This window comes from Cucumis melo, chromosome 1 (genome assembly GCF_025177605.1).
Source record: "Cucumis melo cultivar AY chromosome 1, USDA_Cmelo_AY_1.0, whole genome shotgun sequence".
NCBI classification, from domain to species: Eukaryota; Viridiplantae; Streptophyta; class Magnoliopsida; order Cucurbitales; family Cucurbitaceae; genus Cucumis; species Cucumis melo.
The window spans coordinates 3,914,782-3,928,011 of record NC_066857.1 but is presented as its reverse complement, the minus strand read 5'-3'; the positions used below and the strand labels follow the sequence as shown (position 1 = coordinate 3,928,011).

General features: G+C 32.4%; 1 protein-coding gene and 1 long non-coding RNA gene across 5 annotated transcripts; both read left to right on the top strand.

Moving 5' to 3' along the window:
• Positions 1–242: 242 nt before the first annotated feature.
• Positions 243–2,187, top strand: LOC127149560 (exopolygalacturonase-like). The gene is made up of 4 exons (XM_051085346.1): positions 243–540; positions 628–930; positions 1,079–1,597; positions 1,742–2,187. Exons 1-4 carry the CDS (start codon positions 421–423, stop codon positions 2,000–2,002), a joined length of 1,203 nt encoding a protein of 400 aa, XP_050941303.1. The 5' UTR covers positions 243–420; the 3' UTR covers positions 2,003–2,187.
• Positions 2,188–4,642: 2,455 nt separating this feature from the next.
• On the top strand, positions 4,643–6,739 carry LOC127149553 (uncharacterized). Of its 4 annotated transcripts, none has more exons than XR_007821262.1 (4): positions 4,643–5,286; positions 5,561–5,675; positions 6,100–6,197; positions 6,581–6,739. It is a non-coding gene; the product is annotated as an uncharacterized LOC127149553 (long non-coding RNA). The 4 variants fall into 4 exon arrangements; XR_007821261.1 differs by having other exon boundaries at positions 5,561–5,786; XR_007821263.1 differs by lacking the exon at positions 6,581–6,739 and having other exon boundaries at positions 6,100–6,375.
• The last annotated feature ends 6,491 nt before the right edge of the window (positions 6,740–13,230 follow it).

Sequence of the window (13,230 nt, the reverse complement as noted above, 5' to 3'; positions counted from 1 at the left end):
TAATACCACATAATTGCCGAAGATTTTTATCGTCCATTAAAACATATAGATCTAATTTTTGTTCAACTTGTTTTAAGCCACTTATGTTGCACATTTTGAGGTTTGGACATGACGTGGTCTCAAAGAGAAATTTAAGGAATCAATTTTATTGGATTGGAGAGAATTAGAAAAGTTCTTCAAATGTTCAAAGAATTATAACTAATTTTTTTGACAAATATAAACAATCATTTAACTTCAACCATTCATTCATCCTTGACAAATGTAGTAAATAAAATTTGGAAGAGAATTTTCAACCCACTATTGATTTTCTTCTCCTATATAAAGATGGTTGAATGCATTTGCATATTCATCCCATTTTTAAGTTAGCATTAGAGCAAAACAAATAAATTAAATTAAATAAATAAAGTAGAAGGGGTAGTAATGATGGGATTGGCATTACTACCTTTGTTGTTATTATTATCGTTGGCATCTACTATTCAAGGCCAATCCATTTTCGATGTTACTACATATGGTGCCAAACCTAATACAGATATTACTCAGGTAAGTATATATGTAAAAAACATCGATGAAAAAAATTGAATATATTAGAAAGAAGTCTATAATTTGATGATATAACTCAACTTGCAGGCCTTAGCAAATGCATGGACCGAAGCATGTGCGTCTACGACTCCTAGTACATTGTTGATTCCAAAAGGAGTTTACCAATTAAGTCAATCTAATCTTAAAGGACCTTGCAAGAGTGTTCCTATTCAAGTTCAAGTGGAAGGAACATTGCAAGCTCCTATCCATACAAAAGGAGACGGGTTGGTTCTTTTTTCATACATTGATCAACTAATATTATCGGGATCCGGAGTTTTTGATGGTCAAGGAAAATCAGGTTGGGAAAAGAATAATTGCCACAAAAAGAAGATATGTACCAAACTTCCCATGGTAAACTTGACGACTATATATATTAGTTCAAACTTTTTGCCTCATTTCATATACAATTTAAACATACATCATTTTAGTTACCATACATGTGTTATTTTAAATTGAAAGTTTTTTAATTTTTTTCTCTTTATTCGTTTAAATCGATCAGAATTTGAAGTTCAGTTTCGTCACCAATTCAACAGTGAAGGACATAACTTCTTTGGATAGTAAAAATTTCCACATCAATCTTTTGGGTTGCAAGAATGTTACTTTTCAACATGTGACAATCAATGCACCAGATGAGAGTCCCAACACTGATGGAATTCACATAAGTAGCTCAGAAGAGATATACATTCTCGATTCAAAAATCGCAACTGGAGATGATTGTGTGTCTGTTGGAGATAGTAACAAGCAAGTAACTATTACCAATGTAACGTGCGGACCAGGACATGGTATTAGCATAGGAAGCTTAGGCAAGTACACCAAGGAAAAAGACGTGGTAGGAGTTACGGTGAAAGCATGCAAAATATTCAATACTACCAATGGTGTCAGAATCAAAACATGGCCTGATTCTGCCGTCGCATTCATGGCCTCTGACATGCATTTTGAAGATATTGAAATGGAAAATGTGAGCAACCCTATCATTATAGATCAAGAATACTGTCCGTGGAATCAATGCAACAGAAAGGTATATTTTGTATTGAAATTATTTTTTATTTCATTTAAAATTTAATTAATTAGTTAAACTTCATGAATTATTCTTTTTCAAATTAAGTTAGATAAGTGCAAACTTGAAGTCATTTATATCAATATTTTTATGGGATCATTTTAGGTTCCATCTAAGATTAAGATCAGCAATGTGAGCTTCAAAAATATTAGAGGCACTTCTGCTACTCCTGTCGCAGTCAAACTTGTTTGCAGCAAAAGTATACCATGTGAAGGGGTAGAAGTTGCTGATATTAACCTCACTTATAGTGGAAATAGAGGACCGATTGTGTCTGAATGTGCAAATGTAATGCCTACCATTACTGGAGTGCAAAACCCTCAAATATGTGCTAAGCCTGCTACTATTGGTGCTCCATCAACAGACTAAAATCTTTTCAACCAATGGCACACAAAGTCAGCAAAGCCATATGTGAAAGTTTATCATCATTTTTATTTCCCTTTATAGCAACATTCCATAGGTTTGCTGATCATATGTACCTTCTATTTTTCCTTCCACTTTATTCTTGGTTAATGAAATTTAATGAAAATAAACCATACAATTTTAACCTTAAACTGTCTATTCTATTATCCCTTTTAAACTTTTTAGACGTAGACCTATGTGAATCGTGTTATAACAATTGACAACAATTTTATGGATGTTTATATACTCTTAACAACTTGAAACGTGTTATCAAACTCTTTAGAGTTTTGAAATTTTTTAAATTAATTTCTTATGTATTTAGCAATGATATTAATTTTTACATAGTTGAAATTAACATATATAAACAATCAACTTAGCTGGTTGTTTACTGTAATTAACATACAATAATCAATAACAAATCATAAGTACTTAATTAATCAAATCGATGATCATAAAATCCCCAAGCGTCCAATAACATCATCAAAATCTATTAAAACATAATTGAATGATCATCAATACAACATAAAGTTAAGTTCGGAATCTCACAAATACGTTGAAATTGGAAAAGAATCCTTCATACCAAAGCTAGAGAATAATCAAATTGAAATGTAAAAAAATCGTAAAATGATCCCAAATTAAACAACATTGAATAGTACATTTTTGGTGTTATCAAACACCCCAACAATTTAATTCTTGATCATTCCGAGCAAGGAAAGAATAACGCACACAATCACATAAAATAGCTTGCTTAATTAATTAAGTTGCTATGTCACTTTCTCATGCTTTAACAGTCAATGACTCAATAAGAACTAAGCAGTACTCGATTCTCAATACAATCCAAGAACAAGCAACCGATTGATGCACATTTAAAATTCTTTCTCCAAATCTATTGATGCATAAAAGAGTCCAATGCCCTTCTACTTAAGTCCTAACAAAATTTGGAATTAGGTGAGGGATTCATACAACAATAACACTGGAAAACCCTAACTGATCTGGAGATTTGTTTTTAAACAAGTGAGAAAGTTGGTTGGATATGTCCTAGTGAATACGCTGCTAAATTGATATGGACCCAATAAAACTACTCTAATCATGCAAGACCTAGGATAGTCAGGTGAAGAACTCCTAAGTGTGCACGAGAGATGGAAGAGAAAATTTTAATGTATGCTTAAAATTAATTATCATACTTATTTTCTTCACAATGCTTTACACCTGCATGATTCTAAAAGTGTATCATAGGCAAGCCATATTGAAAAGCAGAAGACAACACAGCAAGCAACAAAGAAGCACGTAATAGGCAAGCTCAAATACTCAACAACTCTAGCCATAACACAAACGTATCTCATCCTAACTTAAAATCTAACATTGTCCCCATCCTTTTAGAAAAGATATCGATCGGTCTATATCTAGATGATACATTGTGACCGATTTTCTCATAAGAATACGAATATACATATGATAAATAAATAAGTAAAATTTTGGCACATATTTTTAACCTGTCAGAAAGGATGTTTCCAAAGTTACTTTCTCATCATTGTCAAACAACACAATTATTTAGGTAGAAAAGTGATTTAATATATGTCAGGGTGGTTTCTTTAATGCTGGGGAAAGAGATTTAAACTAAATACACCTCATGGTTACTAATAATCACGTATGCTAGATGAATGTGCTCCATTTGACATATCCAAAAATGACTTTAATCATTGACAAATTACTCTCCTACGTGCCCTTAATATAATAATAGAGACGTGGTCATAAATTTTTTTCAATTTCTCAAAAGTTGATTTTCAATTAAATACAATCCTTATATGTTTTTTCACCAAAATTATAGATTTTCTTTTTTGAGTTGGTCTCAGACAGAAATTTTATTGAAGGGAGGAATGATTAGTAAATTTCATTTGTTATGAAATGACTAATTTTATGACAAAGAGCTAATGGTTAATTAACTTCAATCTTTTAACGATCTTTTTCTAATTTAGTAACCGAAATTTTTTTTACTAAATTTTTTTGGAATGTATAAAGAGGGGTTGGATGACTGCATATTTGAATCATTCGTTCCCATTTTCACAGCTAATTAACAATTATAATAAAGAGAAGATCATAACAAAAAATTAGAAGGCATATATAAAAATGATGGGATTGAAGTCAAACATTATAGCATTACTATTACATTTGTTGTTAATGTTGACACCAACTGCAAAAGGTCAATCCATTTTTGATATAAGTACATAGGTGCCAAACCTAATATTGATATTACTCAGGTAAATATATATATTAACTTGATAAAATTTGTATTTTATGTAATTTTTTTATCTGATGAAATAATTCAACTTACAGGCACTAGAAGAAATTTGGGCTTTAATGTCAGGTGGAAAAAATGAAAAATGAACTTTAATGTCACTTTTCAAAAAGCGGATGTTTAATGTCAGTTTTAAACCGACATTAAAGCTCCTCTTTAATGTCGGTTTAAAACTGACATTAAACATCCTTCTTTTTAAAAGCGACATCAAAGTTCATTTTTTATTTTATTTTATTTTTTTAATTTTGTAAAATATTAATGGTTTCTCCCTCTTACTTTACTCTTTTCTCTCCAAGCCATATGATTTTACAATCCCTCTCTTTCTCAATTTCTATCCTACTCTTCTCAATCTTCATCTCACGCCTTCGATCCCTAACACTACTTTGAACAACAGCCGCAAGAAATCCATCAAGCCAACCCGTGCTCAGTCGTCGTTGAACCCAACACTGTGATCCCTCGTGCCCAGCGTTGTTGTCGTCGAACCACCACGTGCCCAACCTTGTCGTCGTTGAACCACCACTAGAAGAAATCCATCGTCGTTGTGCTTGCCACCACCGTAAACCCACCCATGCTCAGTAGTCATCGAACCCACCACTGCTTTTGTGCTTGCCACTAGAAGGTCCGTCCCAACCATCGCCATCACCGTGCTCAGCCGTGTCTATCTCGTAATCTTGGATCTGTTTAAAGCTCGTTGCCAGATCTGCATTCAAAGCGCCGCTCATTGAACACCTTGAACGATTCTGAAGTTGCCCATTGAATTCAATGTTGGCAGTTTGTCCATTGAATACCTTGAACGATTTCCAGCTGAAGATATTCTCATTAGAGATGGTATTTCTTCCAAAGACTTTGTAATTGAACTATTTTCGCTCACATTTGTTCGATTTAACAGTAGTGAAGTATGTCGATCTCAATGTTGGCAGCATCCTAATGTTATTCCGATGTGAAGAAGAAAGTGGTAGGGCTTATAATGTTATTTATTTTTGTTTTCATTTTCTCATGATATTACTTTTAATAGAATATCCCTAATTGAACTTGAATTTTGTTTTGTGGTCTATCAGAATCAATCAAAAATATCCCTATTAAGAAAAAATTTACTGAAGAAACAAATAATATTTGACTTGATGAGGTTCAACCACTTTCAATTAGAACTAATGAATTTGTAGTTCAATTTCTTGTTGAAGTTTTATTACTTGTTTTGATTTTGATCGGTGTGTTTTTGTTTATTTTAGAATGATGCAGATAGAAGTTAAAGCACCTTGAAGAAATGACTCCTCTAGCATACTACAACGTGGAAGACAAAGACATATATCAATTATTACAAATATCAAACTTAAGTTATAAAAGGTTAGAGCACCTTCAAGATATTTTAATCTTTTGGATGCGATGAAGCTTTACAACTAATAGTCACTGAGTTTATCTCCACTTTTGAAGGACATACTTTGCTGGTAGTCTACTGTAAGTCATTGTTGAACTTTTAGACAACGCTAAGCACGATGAATTAGTTTAAGAGCTATTAGTATTTGACATTAGCATCTATATTTTCCTTTATGTCGTCTTTATTTTTTTTTATTTTTTTTTGTCTGAAGTTAGGCGTGAAATTTTGTTTCTTTAACTTTATCTTCATGGGTTGCTGTTACTGGTAACTTTTTCATGAAAAGGAAAATGAAAAAGAAAGAAAACTAATCATTGTGCTAATATTGATATTTGTTTAATTACCACTGTGAAGTTGGTGTTTTCTAATCATTGTTCATCTTTTGGTTTGAATTAGATATGGGAACGGAACTGTGGTGGTGAACATGGAAAGGGGCTGGTGGGATCTTATATTCCACAAGATTAGAGTAGTTTTTGGCTTTGGAATATGATTAGGTACTTGCTATCTTAGAATAGAGTTCAGTCTTTTGGCTTCTGAAGATGCTTCTTATTTGCATATCATCTTCATCTTCATGAATATATAATCCGTATTGTCTTCCATCCATTTTTTAGAATCAAAATTCATTGTTGGATTCTGAGCTTATATATAATGAGATACGATTGTCACCTTTTTCTTTATCAAATTTTGTCTTGTTCTTTGTAACTGATGAATCATATGTTAGCTTCCAGTACAGATTTAAAAAGTGGAGATGAAATTGATGGTTGTTAAAGTTTTTTATAGACTCATTCTTAAAGGTTGATGATGGTTTAATTTCCTTTTCACCTTCAACAATCACCTCCTCATATTCTCTGTAATATGGCTTTTGTTATGTTTATAGGAAATATAGACCACTCACTTCAAAGTTTAAAGAACCCATTTGAAATCAAGCTCCAAATTTCGTACAAGTGATAGTACCTGAGATCTCAACAAGAGGTAATTAGTTGGGCTTAATTTTAATGAAATTCTACCATTTATATAAAATGTATTTTTTTTTAATTTTCTTCGGGATTGAATCCTTATTTTTGTTCTTCTCTTCTTAAACGTAGGGAGAAAGAAAAAAATGTATAAGAAAAATTTCTTTTTTCTTTTTACTACCTTTTTATGGTTATTATCTTCATCATCATATGTATTATATATATACATATAATTATTTTTTCTTCTTTTAGGGTTTAGGGTCACTCATCTGTTTTTTTTTTTTCCTCCTTTTATTTTTAATTCATTTACTTATTTAAGTTTAGTTTTTTTAGTTTTTTTAATATCCTGAATCATTTGTCCAATTTATAGTATGGTATATTTGGTTTGGTTTATGATGTGTTATTTCTATTTGACTTTCATTAAATATTTCTTGAAAATTTTAAAATACTTTTAACCATATCACGTAATTTTGAATTTTTTTTTAAATTTCTCTCTTTAAACCATTTAGAAATTTTTTTCTTTAAAATTATTTCTTTTAAACTCAAAATTAAATATATATTTCATAAGATTTCCTATTTTACTTTTTGTTTTATAATAACCCATGCCGATTTTGCTAAAAAAAATCCTACGATGGAATCTAGAAATTTTTGTGAGTCCGTTATTTCTAGATTCTTAAGGTGAGGGATCAATATCTTTGGGAGTCCAAGATTTGATCCCAAGAAAAAAATAAATCTAATCAATATTTTTTTAAAAAAACTTTATTCGAAGACTATTTCTCATTCTCTTAAGGTGAGAAATTTTTTCTCAATATAGTCTAATTAATCGGTGTATCCACTTATTTTATGGGATCATTGCTCCAAATATTGGAGTGGTGAGCAATGAAATAAGACATAATTTTTTCTTAAAAAAATTAATTTTACTCAAGACATAAAATTTGGTCACCGTTTTTCTAAACGGGTGTTACGGGGTGCTAACACCTTCCCGTACACAAATGACTCCCGAACTAAACTCTAATTTTTTTGTAGACCAGTTTTTTTTATTTTATTTAAAATGATTCACTTCATTTCAGTATCCAATCACACTGTAAAAAATATTGATGGCGACTCCCCTTTTTTTTCTTTTTTAAAATTAAACCCTTTTTAAGGACGTCTGTCGCTTCGCGCACTACTACAAAAACTGACTCTCTTGATGGTTTTAAACTGTCAAGAATGAGTATTCTTGACGGTTTCAAAACCGTCGTTGAATCCAGTGTCAAGAAAGACCATTTTGTTGATGGTTGTAAAAAGTGTCAAGAATTGGTATCGTTGACACTTTCTAACCGTCAAGTATTCAATTTTTCATGATAATTGAGAACCGTCAAGAGGATACGTTTTTATGACCATTTAGAACCGTCAAGAATGAGATGATGAAGCCGAAAACCGTCAAGAATACGACTATTCATGACATTTTAAAACCGTCAAGAGTGCATTTTTCATGACATTTTAAAACCGTCAAGAGTGCATTTTTCATGACATTTTAAAACCGTCAAGAGTGCATTTTTCATGACATTTACAAACCGTCAAGAGTTCATTTTTCATGACATTTAATAACCGTCAAGAGTACTCTTTTCAATGACATTTGGAAACCGTCAAGAGTGCTTTTTAATGACATTTTAGAACCGTCAAGAACTTTGTTATTTATGACATTTGCAAACCATCAAGAAATGTATTGTTAATGACATTTCAAAACCGTCAAGAAATTTTTCATTTTTTTAATTGTAATTTATTTTATATTATTCTTCCTGTATTATGCTCTAATTGGTCCAAAAATTCAACTACATATAAACGACAAATATACATCAAATGGCAACTAAACATCATCCATTCAATATCATTTCCAAAACTTTGCATCATATTCATATATCATTTACAAAACCAATATATATATAAACAATTTTAACAGATTTTCAAGAATTGAACTAAACATCATCTAATTAACTAACCTAGCCCAAAAGTATATCCTCCCCAATACATAAACTTTCATAATGGCAACCCCCTACATATGAACAGTTCACCTATCAACAATTAACCTAGACTCTAATCATCTACAAAGTCTCAAAAGTATATCAATCAACCCCTCCCCTCCATATGAACATTTCAAAAAATTAGCCACAAAAAAGAAAGTTAATTTCCTTTTTCAGAGATGACGCCATAAGTCCTAGATCATATGTACAAACCCAAAAACTCTATAAACTCAACCCGCACCTCATCTAACTCGACTTGTGAGTATGATTTTCGTGTATCAATCTGTAGACATGCAAAATAAATGAATTAGTATTCATGAAAATTGTTATACGTACAAAAGAAATAGTTTGATATATAACATACCAAATCCGAGATGACAATGCTTCCCCTATTTATAATTTCTCTCATATACTTCATGACATAGATCCACACGTAGTGCTCTCGACTTGTAGTGGACACTATAAAAACAATAAATTAGAATAACGGACTAGTCTTAATTGCTAGTAATCTACAAAATACAATTGAATTTAAATATTTATACTTGTCTTTACTGTTTGTCATAAAGTTTGTTTCCTGCTATTATTAATGTTCTTTTGCGAGTGAAATATCGTTATTGCTCTATTTTGCCAAGATAAGATTGCACATATCTTAGAATATTGTACATGCATTAGAATTAAGATCACTACATGATATAAAAGATTAAACTTACGTGTCGGTTACATATCTTGTAGTTGCTTTTGATATCGTCCTTAGCGAGTCAAGGTAAAACATTGTATCCTCATACGCATTTATAGCAAGCAGTGCCCAATGACCCCTAATTATACAAAAATGTAAGTACTATTTTATTGTCAATGCAACGAATACCTTAACTAAACTTACCCGGGATTAAAAGGAGCAAGAACTACTTGGTCGGGTTTGGACACCATCAATCTTCTACACAAGTTTCGAATTCGAGATTCTTGTGTGTTTCCAGAAGAGATTAGGGACGGATCTACAAAGAATACTGCATATTTTCTTTCGAACCACTAACATATGAATACAAGTACCTACAAAATATATAAACTCGTAAAGGAGATACATAAATTTAGATGCAAAGGAATGAAATTGACTTACATCATATAGGCCACCAATGTAAACGTTTTCACTTCGTTCATGTTACAAAGATTAACGATATCCTCTCGAAGCACAGAAGTCTTTCGACTAACGCCAAAAAGGTCAGCGGGTAGTGAAAAAGTGATGCTGGAATCTTTCTCCATTACCTTCTCAACATATCTGAGAATCAACTTCAACGCTAATGGCAAAGTTGATGTCGATTCACATACAACTTCTTTTTCTGTAGGCATTTTTATTAAGTCCCTCTCCTAATTCAAGAACATCCAAATTCAGTAACACTATTGGCCTTGAACAACTCCCGTGTGCAGACAATGGTGGATTACATACCTTCAAGACGTTTTTAGACATTCGAGTTTAATAGACATTTTTAGGCATTTTTAGACATTCGAGTTTAATAGTGGATTACATACCTTCAAGACGTCCAACTCTGGTTCATTCATCTTCATCACCTCCTTCCCTTTCTTTTCCTTCTGTTTTGGTTTGTCCAACGATTCCACTTCTATTCTCTTACCCTTCTCTTCAATCCCCTCTAACACTATTGGCCTTAAACAACTCCCGTGTGCAGACAATGGTATAGATAAGTTTGAGCGAATTTGTGCCTCTAATTCACTAACTCGCCTATGGAGTTCTTCATTCTCAACTAGAATGTTCGCCTCATCTTTTGATGTTTTCTTAACTGAATGAAAGTACGTTGTTGGAGTAACGTATCCACCAACCCCACGCACACGACCATTGTGCTCTTTTGTACCCAATGCTTGGGTTAATACATCATTCGAACAGTGTCTATTCACAGACGATGAATCTGTATTCATTGATATCTCATCCTAAAAAGATAGGAAAATTAATGTAAGTTATAGAAATGATTGCTTATGTAATGGATAATTGAAATGTGTGATTTACATGTAATGACTTACTATTTTATGGACGACTTGCTGAATGTCGTCGTTGTCGTACTGTCCTTGTTTGTTAACTCGAGCTTTCTTCCACATTTTAGCTTGATCAACATAAACTTCATTTGAACCCTCCTTCTTCATTCGAGAACATGGAGTTCAAGTGGTAAACATATTAGCTTGTATTCCATTTTTGGTAAAAAAGCAAACTTACAAGAAACAAACAACAAACTTACAACTTGTTATGCAACCCCTTACAAGAAACAAACAACCCCCTCCCCCAAATGACAAAGTCATACAATAATCGTAGTTACAACTTTTTATGCAACCCTTTACAAGAAACAAACAACCCCCCCTCCAAATGACAAAGCTTTAGAAGAATCCTACTTACAACTTTTTATGCAACCCCCCCCCCCCCTCCAAAATGACAAAGTCATACAATATTTCTACTTACAACTTTTTATGCAACCCTTTACAAGAAACAAACAACCCCTCCCCCCCCCCCCCCCAAATGACAAAGTCATACAATAATCCTACTTACAACTTTTTATGCAACCATTTACAAGAAATAAACAACAAACTTACAACTTTTTATGCAACCCTTTACAAGAAACAAACAACCCCCCCCCCCCCCCAATGACAAAGCTTTAGAAAAATCCTACTTACAACTTTTTATGCAACCCCACCTCCCCCCCAAATGAAAAAGTCATACAATAATCCTACTTACAACTTTTTATGCAACCCTTTACAAGAAACAAAAAAACTTACACCACGCAAGCAAAGAGGAGCATTACACTAGATATCAAACCAGACATCCCAAATTCTATAAGGTTTCTTTGGCAACAAAGAAAGAACAAACTACAAAAATGTGAGTTTCCTCCTTAGACATCTAAACATCTTACCATTTCCTCCTTAAGATTGGCATACCCTTTCCTTGAGATTCTATGATTGTATTTGTTCTTCGATCGTCTATCTTGTTGTAATTTTCTTTTTTCCTATATCCAAATGTATTTGTTAATGAGAAAGTAGCAAATATTATTCCGAATGATTTTCACGTATAAAAGTTATTCATACCTGAAAGGTCTCTAATAACCTTGACCTTACAAACTCTTCCCAGTGATTTTGCTCAATGAAGGAATACTTTTCAGGTGGAACTTGAAGCAATTGTGGTTCATCTTTATGCGGGATGATGTATTTCGTTGTTGGCCAGTTCTTAAACTGACGAAACGAAATACCTGCAGTTTGGAGAACGTTTTTCCTAGATCTTGGATTAATGACGAATGCAGCCTAAATAATTAAAAGTACTTAATCAAGTGTCCATACAACAAGAACATTATCAAATATAATAAGGACATTAAAGTTATATATACCTCAACTATAGTGAATATCTTATCTTTCAGTTCTACAGGCACACTTTTCCAAGACATATATGTGATAGGGACATGATAATGGGTTGCAGACCCTATGAAAGACTTTAACTTCCATGCTGGAGAGTCCGCTGGATGTCGTAACTTACCATCCTCAATTCTTTCACTAGCATGCCAAGTTAGGTTTTCAGCACATTCAATACTTCTAAATAGCCTTTTGAATCGTGGAATGGGTGGGAAGTACCATATCACTTTTGAGGGAATTTGCATTCTCTCTTCATTTCTATCCTTAACGTTTTTCCACCTCGATTGACCACATTCAGGACATTCTGTTGCATTAGCAAATTCTTTCCTATAGAGACAACAATTATTAGGACATGCATGAATCTTTTCATATTCCATTCCTAATGCACCTAATGTTTTCTTTGCTTCGTACAATGAATTTGGGAGTTCATTGGTAGTTGGCAGAATTTCCTTCAAAGTTTTATGTAATTTTGAAAAACTGATATCACTCCATCCACTAACTTTTAAATTATACAATTTAACTAGAGTAGACAACTTGGTGTACTTTTTACATCCTTCATACAATGGTTTTTCAGCATCAATAAGCAACTTCTTAAATCCATTTGGGTCTTTTGAATACTCCTCGTGAGCAACTTCAATCATTTCTTTTACACTTCCAACATCATTCTCTTCACATGTATGTCTGTCAAACTTTGAACATTCTCCATAGAAAGATGAGTTAGGAAGTGCTTCACCATGCCAAAACCAAATTTTATAACTTTCATCAATACCATTAACATATAAATGATCTCTAACATCCTTTCTACTATGCTTTTCACAATTCCCACATTTCAAACAAGGACAACGAATGTAAGAGGTACTTGTATTCGACAATCCAAATTTGATGAAATTTTCCACGCCCAACTCATATTCTTTGGATAATCTACTTTTATGCATCCATGATTTATCCATAATTGTAAATCTATTGACAAATAAAGTAAATTAAATTAGTTCAAAAAATCTTGTTGAGATAATAAAAAGAGAAAAGAAATATGGATATTGAACAAACATTCGCTTAATAAGACTAACTTTCCACCAACTAACCAAATAAAGAAAATAAATTCCTATCCATAAGTGTAAGTCCTAAGAGATTTTATTGAGTAATGGTTATCAATTTGAATTATAATATATGAAAGA

Bases quoted from the DNA above. Each gene is read 5' to 3' on its own strand.
- LOC127149560 (XM_051085346.1), top strand. From the start codon at position 421: ATGATGGGATTGGCATTACTACCTTTGTTGTTATTATTATCGTTGGCA. The intron at 541-627 runs GTAAGTATATAT...CTCAACTTGCAG, and splicing joins CTAATACAGATATTACTCAG to GCCTTAGCAAATGCATGGAC. The intron at 1,598-1,741 runs GTATATTTTGTA...GGATCATTTTAG, and splicing joins GGAATCAATGCAACAGAAAG to GTTCCATCTAAGATTAAGAT.